The 12,601-nt window shown below is 30.5% G+C and overlaps 1 protein-coding gene across 1 annotated transcript; it reads left to right on the top strand.

The window, feature by feature from the left end:
• Positions 1 to 10,223: 10,223 nt before the first annotated feature.
• Positions 10,224 to 10,922, top strand: LOC125587215. The gene has a single exon (XM_048757421.1). The coding sequence runs from the start codon at positions 10,224 to 10,226 to the stop codon at positions 10,920 to 10,922; it is 699 nt and encodes a 232-aa protein (XP_048613378.1).
• The last annotated feature ends 1,679 nt before the right edge of the window (positions 10,923 to 12,601 follow it).

Genomic DNA, 12,601 nt, shown 5'->3' with positions numbered 1-12,601 from the left:
TATATACGCAAGATTATGTTTGGTATAAGTTGACATCAAATAAGTTTTAAACAAATAAAATTTTTGAGTTAGTAAATTGACAACAAATAAGTTTTATAATTAAAAAAAATTCAAAGAATTATATATCCCACAATTAATCAAACAAATTACAATTTTTTTTAGTAAAACTTCATAACAAAACAGATTAAAATAATTTAAAAAAAATAAAACAGAGTAATAAAAATAAAAATAATAGAATTATATAGTTTTAAATGACACTAAAATAAAAATGTTAAAACATTACTTATTAAAAGTTCATAACAAAACAGATTAATATAAATAAAAGAAATACAATTATATAGTTTTAAAGCTACAAATAAAAATGTTAAAACACTATACTTATCATGTTAAAACATATTGATTTTGTAAATTAGATTTTGTTAAAAATATTCTTACGCTTTTAAAATGTGAGTCAAAATCTAATTTTAGTTAAATTATAGTCGGATGGGTCATATTTTAATTGTGGAAACAAGATATTTAAACGATCTCTAACATCCACATAGGTTTTTGGATAAATGAAATTAAACTCGTGATGTTAACTACATAACATCATAAAGTTGAGAGATGTTGTCATGCATAACATATACTTCGTGTGGCTAGGTATATATTAATTTAGTTTGCATGGTTAGCCATGTGGTGACCAATACTTCATGTAGCTAGCAATCATTTTTCCTTATTAAAAAGATACATACGTAAGTTAAGATCTGCGCTTTGTGCAAAATAAATATTTTATATTTGTTACTTATTATATATTTTTATGCATATTATGAAATAATAAAATAATAATTATATATTAAATAACTAAGAAATCAATTACTAATATGTAATAAATTGGCTTGCATATATAAATCAAATGACCGCTCTTGTTTATTCGCAATCATTTTAGAATAAATAAATCAAAAAATTAATCTTATCTATTGTATATGATATATTATTAAATTTAAACGATACGAACTATATATCGTATATGATATATAATTAAATTTAAACGATATGAAGTATATATAAACATAAACACCTATTAAAATAAAATTATTTGCTTATATGATTTTATTACCATTGTATCTTATTATAAAAAAAAATAAACATTGATCACAAAAGTTTATGTGAGACTTTTAATATTTTTTGTAATTTATATTCGTTTTGAAATTTAAAAATACAACATATACAAAACAAATCTAAATATTTAATAAATGATTTATGTAATTGTGTAATTTATTTTAATAATAAAGAATTAAAAAATGATAGAAAGTATATAGATTATTGGGGAATTTACCAAAACTAACCCACAACTTGATTTTAACCCCAAACATATACCCAAACTTGAATCAAATGCAAAACTAACCTAAATGCCTTGTGAAATTACAGCCAGTCCGTTGTGACAAAAAAAAAAAAACATGTAACTATAAAAATAAGTCTGAGATGTTGGAAGTCGTCTGAGATGTTGGAAGTCGTCTGGACGACTTCAAAGTAAGTCTTCTGATGTAGATGATCTTAAAAATAATTTATAATTTTTTAAAAAAATATTTTGATAAGCGAAAAATTAAAATCATGTAACTATAAACACTTTTAAGTGATATAAATTAAAATATAACAAAATTGAATTGTTTTCAACATAAATGAGTGTAGGTAGTGAATCATGGTATTCTTTGGTCTAGGGTTTGGCAACATATGTTGTAGTATTGTATGTACTCTTAGGGTTAGATTTTGGAAAGCTTGGATGTTTTTTTAAAAAATTAATTTTTTACCTATACGAGTTTATTTTTGTGTATAGTAAACACTTTTGAAGTTTAATTTTATTTTATGAAGTGTTTAGTTAGTTAATTAAGTTTAGGGGTTATATTTAGGGTCTAGACGATTTACATTTCAGTCGTCTGGTGAAGAAATTAAAACAGACGACTTACATGTAAGTCGTCCAAATATTCCCGCCTAAAATTTAAAAAACAATTATTTTCCCGCTTAAATAATTTAAACCAGACGACTTACAAGTAAGTCGTCTCAGAAGTCGTCTGAATCAAAATATTTAACCTAATTAGATTTTTTGTCTCCCTATATAAAGAAAAATTTACACATTCTCTCTCATCCTCTCAAATGGCTGCAACAAAAATGTAATGTTCATCATTCTAAAACTCTTCAACTTCTCTCTAATCTCTTTGACTTGAAAACATCAAACTTTATATGAATTTTTCAGTTTTGTCTCATGTAAAATCAGTAATAATGTTTCCCAAGATGTAATACATGTGCTAACAATGTGTTTACACATTTACAAATCTATGAAATAATAGACTTCAGTAGCCTTTTTCTTATCTTTGGATCTCTCATATGGAATAATAAACTCCAATGGCATTTTTCTCATCTTAATAAACAAGAATGTTGGTAGCTTCATATTGATACAACATTTTAAGAAGCATTTTAACCCTTCTTCCAACTCATAACAATAATCATCATTAGTGTCTATAACAATAATACGTAAGAGACGGAAACAAAAAATAGTAACTAGTCAAAGCATATCATATTTTTTATAAGTTTGTGTTGAAAAACTTTGTCAAATTTAGTAAAACTAAGGGAGAGAAAATATTTTGAAAATAGGAGTTTTACATATCTTGAAGTTACTTATCACTCTTAAAAATCCAAGTTATTAAAAAATTAGCGTAGAAGACTTAATAACTAGCGGAGATTAATTAACGTGAATGTTGGTAACCTCATAAATATCACCAATTAAGTTATAAATTTCATTCAGTAGTCCAAATATTCATTAATAAACATGAATTAACAACAAAATGTTAAAAAGTCTTAATAGTTTTAGAGAAAATGCAAGTTTATTAAACATTGACGCAGACGACATCCATGGAGGTCATCTAGTAGACTTCTAGAGAAGTCGTCCATTTAGGTCGACGCGGACGACTTCAATCTAAGTCTTCTAGACGACTAAAATATAAGTCGTCTGGTCAACATATAGGTTATTTTTGCAATTGACTTTCAAATCTGTTTTCTGAGACGACTGAAAGTTAAGTCGTCTGATTTTGTTTGGTTACAAGAAAATCTCCAAAGAACCTATTACATTTCAGTCGTCATAGGTTAGTTTTGCATTTGACTGAATTATTTCAGAAGTTTGACTTTCCTGGACGACTTACATTTCAGTCGTCAGGTGAAAATTAAAATATCAATATTTTATTAAAACTAGGCGACTTACAATTAAGTCGTCAGAGGTTAGTTTTGCAATTGAAAAAAAATCAATTTTTAATTATACCCAGACAACTTACAATTCTGTCGTCCGCCCGATGACTTACATGTAAGTCGTCAGGATTTACGAGGTTTGACCAGAATCTCAGAATAAAATCCTGGACGACTTACATGTAAGTCATCGGGCGAACGACTGAATTGTAAGTTGTCTGGGTATAATTAAATATTGAAGTTTTTTTTTCAATTGCAAAACTAACATATGACGACTTAATTGTAAGTCGTCTAGTTTTAAAAAAATATTGATATTTCAATTTTCACCAGACGACTGAAATGTAAGTCGTCCAGGAATGTCAAACTTCTGAAATAATCCAGGCAAATGCAAAACTAACCTACGGCGACTGAAATGTAAGTCGTCTAGGTTTTTTGGAGATTTTTTTGTAAACAAACAAAATTAGACGACTTAACTTTCAGTCGTTCCAGAAAACAGATTTCAAAGTCAATTGCAAAAATAACCTCTGCGTTGACCAGACGACTTCCAGGTAAGTCGTCTACAGCCAGACAAGACGAACAAATCTGGAAAAAAACTCGATTTCATACCTTAAATTGGTGAAATAACTTTCTTAGCACACATAAGGCTTCTCCAAGAACACATAATCTCAAACGAAAGTGACCCACCCATAATCGTTAGCTTCTTTGACTCTATGAACCATAAAAACTGTAGAATCAAAATTTTGGGTTTTTTTAGCTTAATGTGGAGAGAAAGTGAGAGAGATGTTGTGTTTAGTTCATAAGAATGGAGAAAGAAGAAGGGTAAATCGATTTTGGGAGCATTAAGAGCTTCAAATTGATTATTCATGGTGGTTAGGGTATTGATGACAATGACAATCTTGTAATTATTTGAAGATGATGAGGGTGAGAGAGTAAAAATGTTATTTTCGAAAAAAAAAATGAAAAAAAATTGATAGCATTTTCGTGAATTATATGAACTTGTGGGGTGAATAGGGCAAAACTAATTTTCAAAACAAGGGAGGTTAGTTTTGTGTTTGACTTTGAGTTGTAGGTCAATTTTGCAAAAAGCCCTAGATTATTAGCAAATCTTCATTATTTAAAATCATTAATTACTATATATGTCATAATCACATTAGGTAATTCCGTAGGTTGTATTTAAGGAAATAATATATAATAAATTTCAATTTGATAAATGAATGGTCCATCGTGAACATACTATGTAATATAACATTCTCTAGCAATTTAATTTTGGACTAACAAAATTGTCAATTGATTTTCAAGCCGCCACGTAAACAAATTAACATTCCAGTTACGTGACAACTCAGCATGACATTTTTTTAATTAGTACAAACTACAGGTTTTAAACTTTTTAAATGTTTCCCTATTAATATATAGGGGATGTTAAACCATTGATCATTAATTTTTAACATAATAATTTTAACAGTTTTAGTAATTTTGTCATTCTAAAAAAATTCAAAATATAACATATACGAAAAAATCTATACTTTAATTTTATATCTAATTTGATTGTTTAATTTATTTTAATAATATAAATTAAACAAAAACAATGGATGGGATATAAATTGTTATCAAATCTTTATTATTAGAATCATTAATTGTTATATATATATATTAGTCGTATATGGTAATTCCGTAGCTTTTATTTAAGGGAAGAAAAGAAAATAGTAATTGTACACTTTAATTAATTTTATGATTGATGTCAAGAAAATAATTAATTTTATGATTAGTTTAATAAAAAATATAATATATACTTAATTAGACCAACATATTTTCTAAGGATTCTGAATTTCATTCTGGTGATGGCACGTTGTTACACTTAAAGGTTGTAATGTTTCTCAATTAATATATAAGGGATATAGAATTATAAATACATTGTTTCAAAAAAAAGAAAAAGAATTATAAACACATCGGTACGTATATAAGGTAATAGTACTATTCAGTCATACATAATCTTTCACCCATCAATGACATTCGCCAGTTCTCTTCATAGAGTGTTCTTTTTCGGAGAGTGTTGGATATGTTGCAGTTAGAAAATCTGCAAACATCCTATATTAGACAACCACGAATATGAGAAATCATTGTGGGATAAATCAAAACCGAAGTTAATTAATTTCTAGATTATACCTGTCAATTGGCTGAATATAATCACAGTTTTTCAGAACATATGCATGTACACATCTATTGTGTTTCTCAGAAAGCCATATTTCTTGTCTTTCCCCACTTGGATGACCTACATGTTTAAATATATCATGTACTCCTGGGACATGATATAGGGACTTCACTTTCATCAAATCTTGTTAACTTGCCCAAATGATCATGAAAAGTAATCCACATTATATAGAATAAAAAGCATGTACCTGCACATGTAAAGGTTAATCCGAAGAATAATGATAGCATTTACTTTCATTTTAGTTCTTTGCTTTTGCTTTCAAATTTTGACAAAATCTTTCAAAAACATACATCCACCTATATTGCATAGATCCTCTTAACTTAGCTTCGTAAGGGAGATGTATAGGCATGCGCTCCATGACGTTGGAAATGATGGTGGAAAGATCTTCTCTAAATTGTAGATGATTAAAACCATGTTTTGTTTAAGAATTTGGACGCAATTTCTCTGCAAAGTTCTCGAACACAGGTCACGGGAAAGTACTCCAACCCTTACAATATTCAAAATGCAGATCTTACGAATACATACTATAATCATATATAAAATTGTATTGCTTCATATATAAATTGTATTAGCATCTGATAACGCAAGATGGAAGTTCTAGTCTAGGAGTTTTGAAAAGATAAATGGAAGTAGACATTCCATAAGAACATAGCAGTCATGACTCCTTATGCCTGAAAACTTGTTGTTCTCTGTATCAGCACAACTAGTTAAATCTGAAGCATAATCGTCTGGAAATGTAACCACATATTTAACACATTACAATAAACTTTTTATTTCATCTTCATCCAACGTGTAGGGAGGAAATGGAGCTTGGCCTTCACTATCAACATGTAAGTGTGGCCGATCATAGAATAGTGTTATATATGATCTTGACTTGATTGTGTCTTTCGATTTACCCTTCAAATTCATAAAAGTATTCATGACACTGTCAAAACAATTCTTCTGTATATGCATCACATCAAGATTATGTCGGACAATTAGGTCTTTCCAGTATGGCAATTCTCAAAATATGTTTTTCTTGTTTCAGTTATGGTTCTTCCCATAGCCGTGCATCCTTTTTTATGACCGTTTCCACCGCACATAGACGTTTTCGGAGGACTGACATCGTCTAACCACTCAGAATAAACTTGCTGACCAGTCAAAAACTCATGTGGAAAATCCTTCAAGGCGTGTTTTCCCTTCAAAAAGCCTTTTTAATTCTTCCTTAGTGGATGACCATGAGGTAGAAATCTTCCGTGACAAACAAACTAACATGTCTTCCTTCTATTATGCAGGTAAAAAGCATTTGTCTCTTCCATGCAAATTGGGCAAGCCAATTTACCATGGGTCGTCCTTCTTGATAGCATGTCATATGCCAGAAAGTTGTTTAGCATCCACATCATCACAACTTTAAGATTAAAAATTTCACTCAAGGACACGTTGTATGCTTCAATTCCAGTAAACCACAATTTTTTTAACTCCGCAATCAGAGGTTTGAGGAAAATATTAAGATTGAGTCACATATGATTTGGCCTAGAATTCAGAATTGAAAGAAACAATTATGATGTATTCATGCACATACTTGGGATAAAATATATGTAGTCAAGATCAAATGTCGCAAGAAATGATTACGAGACATCCCAAGTGAATTGAATCCATTTGTAAATCCAATATAAACGTTACGAGGTTCTTCGACAAACCTGAGATGTAAATCTTGAAAGTTTTTCCACTCCGCAACATTAGACTGATGACCTATTTCTCTCTCCTTTATTTGGGGCTCCGCATGCCATCTCATTGACGCTGCAGTCTTCTTCCTCTGATACATTCGGTTCAACCTTTCATTTATAGGTAGATACCACACACAATTATATGGTACTTTGGTTCTACGTTGTTTGTCCATAGGCTTTCATATTTGTGCACCACAATATTGATACTTGTCCCACAAACATGAATTTTACAAATGTTTAAAATGAAGTGTTATTAAACCTGTCATTTCATAAAATACTATGAAATTATTATTACTGAACAAAATTTATATTGTAGAATCTAAAGTGGCTAAAGTGATTCTAGAGTGTTTGCGAGAAGTTTTTTTAAAAATAAATTTTAATAGTTTTAGATAATATCGTAGAGTAATTTAGGCTTTGACTGTTTCAAACGCAATGGTTGTGATTGCACGTGTAAAAGTTTGCGGATGTGGGTGGTTGCGGTTTCAAACTTTATTAAACATTTTGTATAACTGACACAACGTTTAAAAAGTGTTGTGTTTGCTGGTCATTTTTTACTGGTTAACCCACGTATGCAAAAATTAACATATAAAAGTTTATTTAATACATGAAAAAATAATTTTAAGAAAAATAATTAAAATTAATTTTAAAACCAAATACGAAATAATAGTTAAAAAAAATTAATCTTATGGCATGGTTATTATTTCTTACATTCTAATGATCACCAAATATTTCATCGAATTGTATAACCACCAAATATTTCATCGAATTTTATAACATACAGGAAATGTTTGTTCCAAGACGTTGATTTCTGAATTCATCAAACACATATTGTAAAAAAAAACTTTTAATAATCCCAACGATTTTTAACGTGCTCCCAATTCAAATCTGTTCCAAAATGATCACCAGCTTCTTGACAATATATATGAACTATATACTGGTGATTAAGAAAAATTTGAAAAATCATCAAAAAAGGGCATTTATCTTGGAAGACACTACACCAAAATAGCACATAAAAAAAAAATGACCAAAATAGATTTTATTAAAGAGGTAAAAATCGATTTTACCCTCACTTTATAAATATATAAATATAAATAGTTATTTAAAATAATAGATAAAAAAATAAAAAAATATAATTATTTTTGTGTAATATTTTTTTAATTCGGACATTTTATAATTTTACCCTCATTTTATTTGCCTCTTTAATAAAACATTTTGATCATTTAACACTTATGTGTTATATTTAAGATAAAAAAAATTTAATGTCATCCTAAAGGTTTCCCAAAAATAAAGCTATAGAAAAAAAACATAATAATACAACAAAACTGTTATAAACCAAATGATGATCGACCATGGACAAGCCCGTACTGCAGGCCCAATCCGGGACATGATAAAGACAACCAGAGACTATGTGTTTATCTAGTATATATTCCATGTATATCTGTAACATAGTGTTTATCCTTATCCTTATCTTGTTAGGATAAACATGACCTTATGACGGTCTAATACCTTGTATATATATGGACCTTCTGGTCGACAGTAGTAATAACAGAAGTATTTCCCCAACACTTCATTTACAACACGTTATCAGCACGACGTTTCTCTCATAAACCCTAACCCTAAAAACCAGAAATAAATCCGAGCAGTAAAAACCCTAATTCCCGACGAACTTCAAACAGCTCTATCCCTCAACTCCGGTGGATCCAGACGACGAGCCAGATACCAAATTAAAGCTCTTGACGAGACGAAGCCAACGCCGCTAACCCCGCATCAATCGGAGTTCGGACGCGCCCTCACGCTCAGCTACAATACAGGCGGAAAATTTGTTCCAGAAACCAAAATCTCTCTCAACCATATACCAGTCTCTTATTCCAACAAGCAGCAACAAAAAACAATAATTCTGAGCAATCCATCAGCTATCCAGGAAGATCTCTAACTGATAGACTGATCAACCCATCAAAAGTTTTCAGGTATCATCGAAAACTCATCTAAAACCCATAAAGTATTAAATACCCCCATCCGCAGCCATGTAGCTATATTTAGCAACATGTCTCTGCAAATAAAATAAAACCAGAAACCATAAACTCTTTAAAATCTCGAACCTGAACTTGTTTTGAACATGTTCTTAATCTGAAACTGATTTTAAAATTGTTTAAAACTTTTCCTGATGATAGTTTCACATTAGAACTGTTTAGGATTAAAAGTTAAACAATTTTTTTTTAAAATCTGACTGCTATATGTTGAAAGAAACCGACTGTTACTTGCTTAAACTTATCATTATTGTCCTGTTTAATGTTCTTATCTGATCTGAATCAACTAGAACTGTTAAGGACTGCATGTTACATAATTTTTTTTGAAAATCTGATCATGGTTTCATAAATTAATCCGAGGTTTTACCTCCTGTTCTTGTCTGAGAAATTTGTTTTCCTGATGATTGATAACGACTAGAACTTGATTAGGATTGAAAAAAAAATATTTTTTTTAATATTTAAAATCGAAATATCAGAGATATATCTGAGAAAATATATTTATTTTTAAATCGAAAAGTATATAATAAATTGCTTGAATAAATCAAATCTTCCTGATTTTTTTTTTTAAGTCACAATAATTTCTGATTTGATTATTTTTCGAAAAAAAAATAATAATAAATATATGGTATATTTTTCGAAAACCCTAACCTGATTTCATGATTGAATTGGTTTGCTTGATTGCATATTGTTTGCATACTAATATTGCATACTGAACATGAAATCTCGACTGTTAGGGATATAGATCATTCATAGTTTTCAAGAAATCTGATCTGAACTGAAAAAAAAAATCATTATACTAAATGATCCGATCCAATGGGATGAAGAAAATATGGAACATTTTCCTGATCATCTAAGATAGAATCCCTAAAGGCCTTGAAACCTTGTGTTTGAAATAAGAGGACCTTAAATCTGAAAAATACATTGATCCACACCTTAAACCGTATGGTTTTAAGAAAATGCATCATTTAGAAATTTTTTTTCTTTTGGTCCGTGTGTGGCATTGATATGAAGCATGAAAAATTTCAAAAAGATTACTTGATTAAGACCTGTTTTGAATAATGATTTCAGATGTCGAGTTTCATACCCTCAGATTACAAAGCCCTTGATCTCTCTGGAGATAATTATCTTGATTGGGCTATAAACACTTCAGCCGTCTTGAAGTCTAGAGGACTTGGGAAGTGCATCAAGTATGGCAATGACACCCTTGCGTGTGAAAGACACAGAGCCATAATGATTATGCGACACCATCTCTGTGAGGACCTAAGAGACGAGTTTGGATATGTTAATGATCCTCATAATCTCTGGTCATTTTTGAATTCTAGATTCTGTGAGCCATTGTTGCACGAATCCAAGAAAAAATGGGAAGCTCTAAGGTTCCAGGATTATGAATCCGTGGACAATTATCACTCTGATCTTATGAGAATCACCTATAGTCTTAGACTATGTGGTGAATTGGTAACAAACGAGGATTTGTTAAACAAAACTCGTGACACATTCCATTCAGAGGAAGTGTTGTTATCACATCAGGCCAAAGGTTTCACCACCTATTATGACATGTTCTCATATTTATTAGACATTGAGCAAAAGAAGCAGAAAAGGATGGATAACATCAGACGGTTTAATGACATCATGGAGATATATTATAAAGTACTAGACAGTGAGATGAAAATCCCTGAAGCTAATAAAGCCACATTTGATAAGAAGAGATCTGAGGAGGATTCCGAGTGGACACTCATGGACCATGAGGTCGGATTATACATTGAATAATTTTCTGACATTCTGATTTTATGTTTTCATATCTGATTTGATTTATTTGTTATTCATTTATGTTATTGAAATAATAAAAACGATTTTGTTTTTATATTATCTTGCTTGGTCTTGCTTGATGATTTTTGATTAAATAACAAATAAAACCTTAATAAAAGGATAACCAGTCCACTGATAGTTGATTTCATGCATGGTTTAACTTTACCTTGATTGTATAGGTTTAACTTTACCTTCCTGCAATCACATAAAATCAATTGTTGGGTGTAGACTAATGAGCCTGTTCACTGATAGATTGATTTCTCGCATAGATTTAACTTCATCTTGATTGTATAGGTTCAACTTTACCTTCCTACAATCACTTGAAATCAATTAATTGGTACTGACAATGGCAAAAGACACGACATTATTCAGACCCATTGAGTTATAAAGAAAAAAAAAATCAATGTTTTCTACATTGAACCAGTTTGCAAAGAAAATACGATTCCTTTCAGATTTTTGAAAAATCGCCTAAAAGCATTATGAATGCCTATACCCATATTTTCTACTGATTTATTCTATGCTAAGGATCAGTATGAAAGAGGCATAAAGCCATGGTAACCAGTATGGTTCACCACGAAATAAACACTTATGGCATGACCAGATTAGCCATCTTGATCCAAAACATGATGAAAAATTAATTAAGGCACAAAAGTGATCCCATAAAATCTCACAATGTGTTATAAGTACACAAAAGGGAAAATCACTAAAATAATTAAGGCTCCACTGTCCTAAGCACTACGAAATTATGAGTATGTTCATGAGGGGGAGAGAGGACTAAAACCCACAGTCCATGATCATATCATAAATTCGGATTCCATGGTTTACAACCATAATATACACGGCTGGAAAGCTTTAAAGCTCTCACTAATGGTACATCACCCACGTCCAGCCTAAAGCTTAAGGACATTATGTATATAAATATTGATTTACATCAGGCCATACATGTAAGCATAGACATTCCCACCTCTGAATGATTAAGGGTCATAAACCAGACATATACACAAACCATCTTAAGAAAATACGAATATTCCACCACATATATGTGTGCCATTTAAGATGGAACCTCAGATGAGGATTGGGAATATATATTAGATAAATAAGACTTCCTCCACGAAACTATAATGTATCTTGTGCCAAACATGGATGATTTAATCAAGTGGCCAAGAACACAGATTACAAAAGATAGTAATCTGATTATCCAACTTTGAAAGGAGAAAGTTATCAGGCTGATAAAGAGTAAAGAGTAAAAGAGAAATATAATGGTATCAACCATAGTTGTCTTGGCAAGATCCTCAGACCAAAGATTATGATCTAGACGTTCTAAAAGAATATGATCAAAAGATATAAAAGCTAGCAGAAATATATGCCAGACACACTGACCCGAAAAGAAAAAATGACTATGTCATACCAGCTTAAGCACCACGAATTTGATGTCTAAGAGACACAATCAAGTTGCTACAATGTCTATTAGAGATAGACAAATAAGTTCCAAATAATAAGGAACCTCGGAAAGTAATGAAAGGTGCTCAGAATCGTACAAATCCGAGTTCATAAGAGAAACCAGTTCAGACAGAGAAATAAGGTTGCGCAACCACACATCTAAGGTACCAGACCATGTAGTTTGGGACGCCAAACTGCAA

Source organism: Brassica napus, chromosome C5, assembly GCF_020379485.1.
Source record: "Brassica napus cultivar Da-Ae chromosome C5, Da-Ae, whole genome shotgun sequence".
NCBI lineage: Eukaryota > Viridiplantae > Streptophyta > Magnoliopsida > Brassicales > Brassicaceae > Brassica > Brassica napus.
This window is presented reverse-complemented; position numbering and strand designations above follow the sequence as displayed.

Bases quoted from the DNA above. Each gene is read 5' to 3' on its own strand.
- LOC125587215 (XM_048757421.1), top strand. From the start codon at position 10,224: ATGTCGAGTTTCATACCCTCAGATTACAAAGCCCTTGATCTCTCTGGA.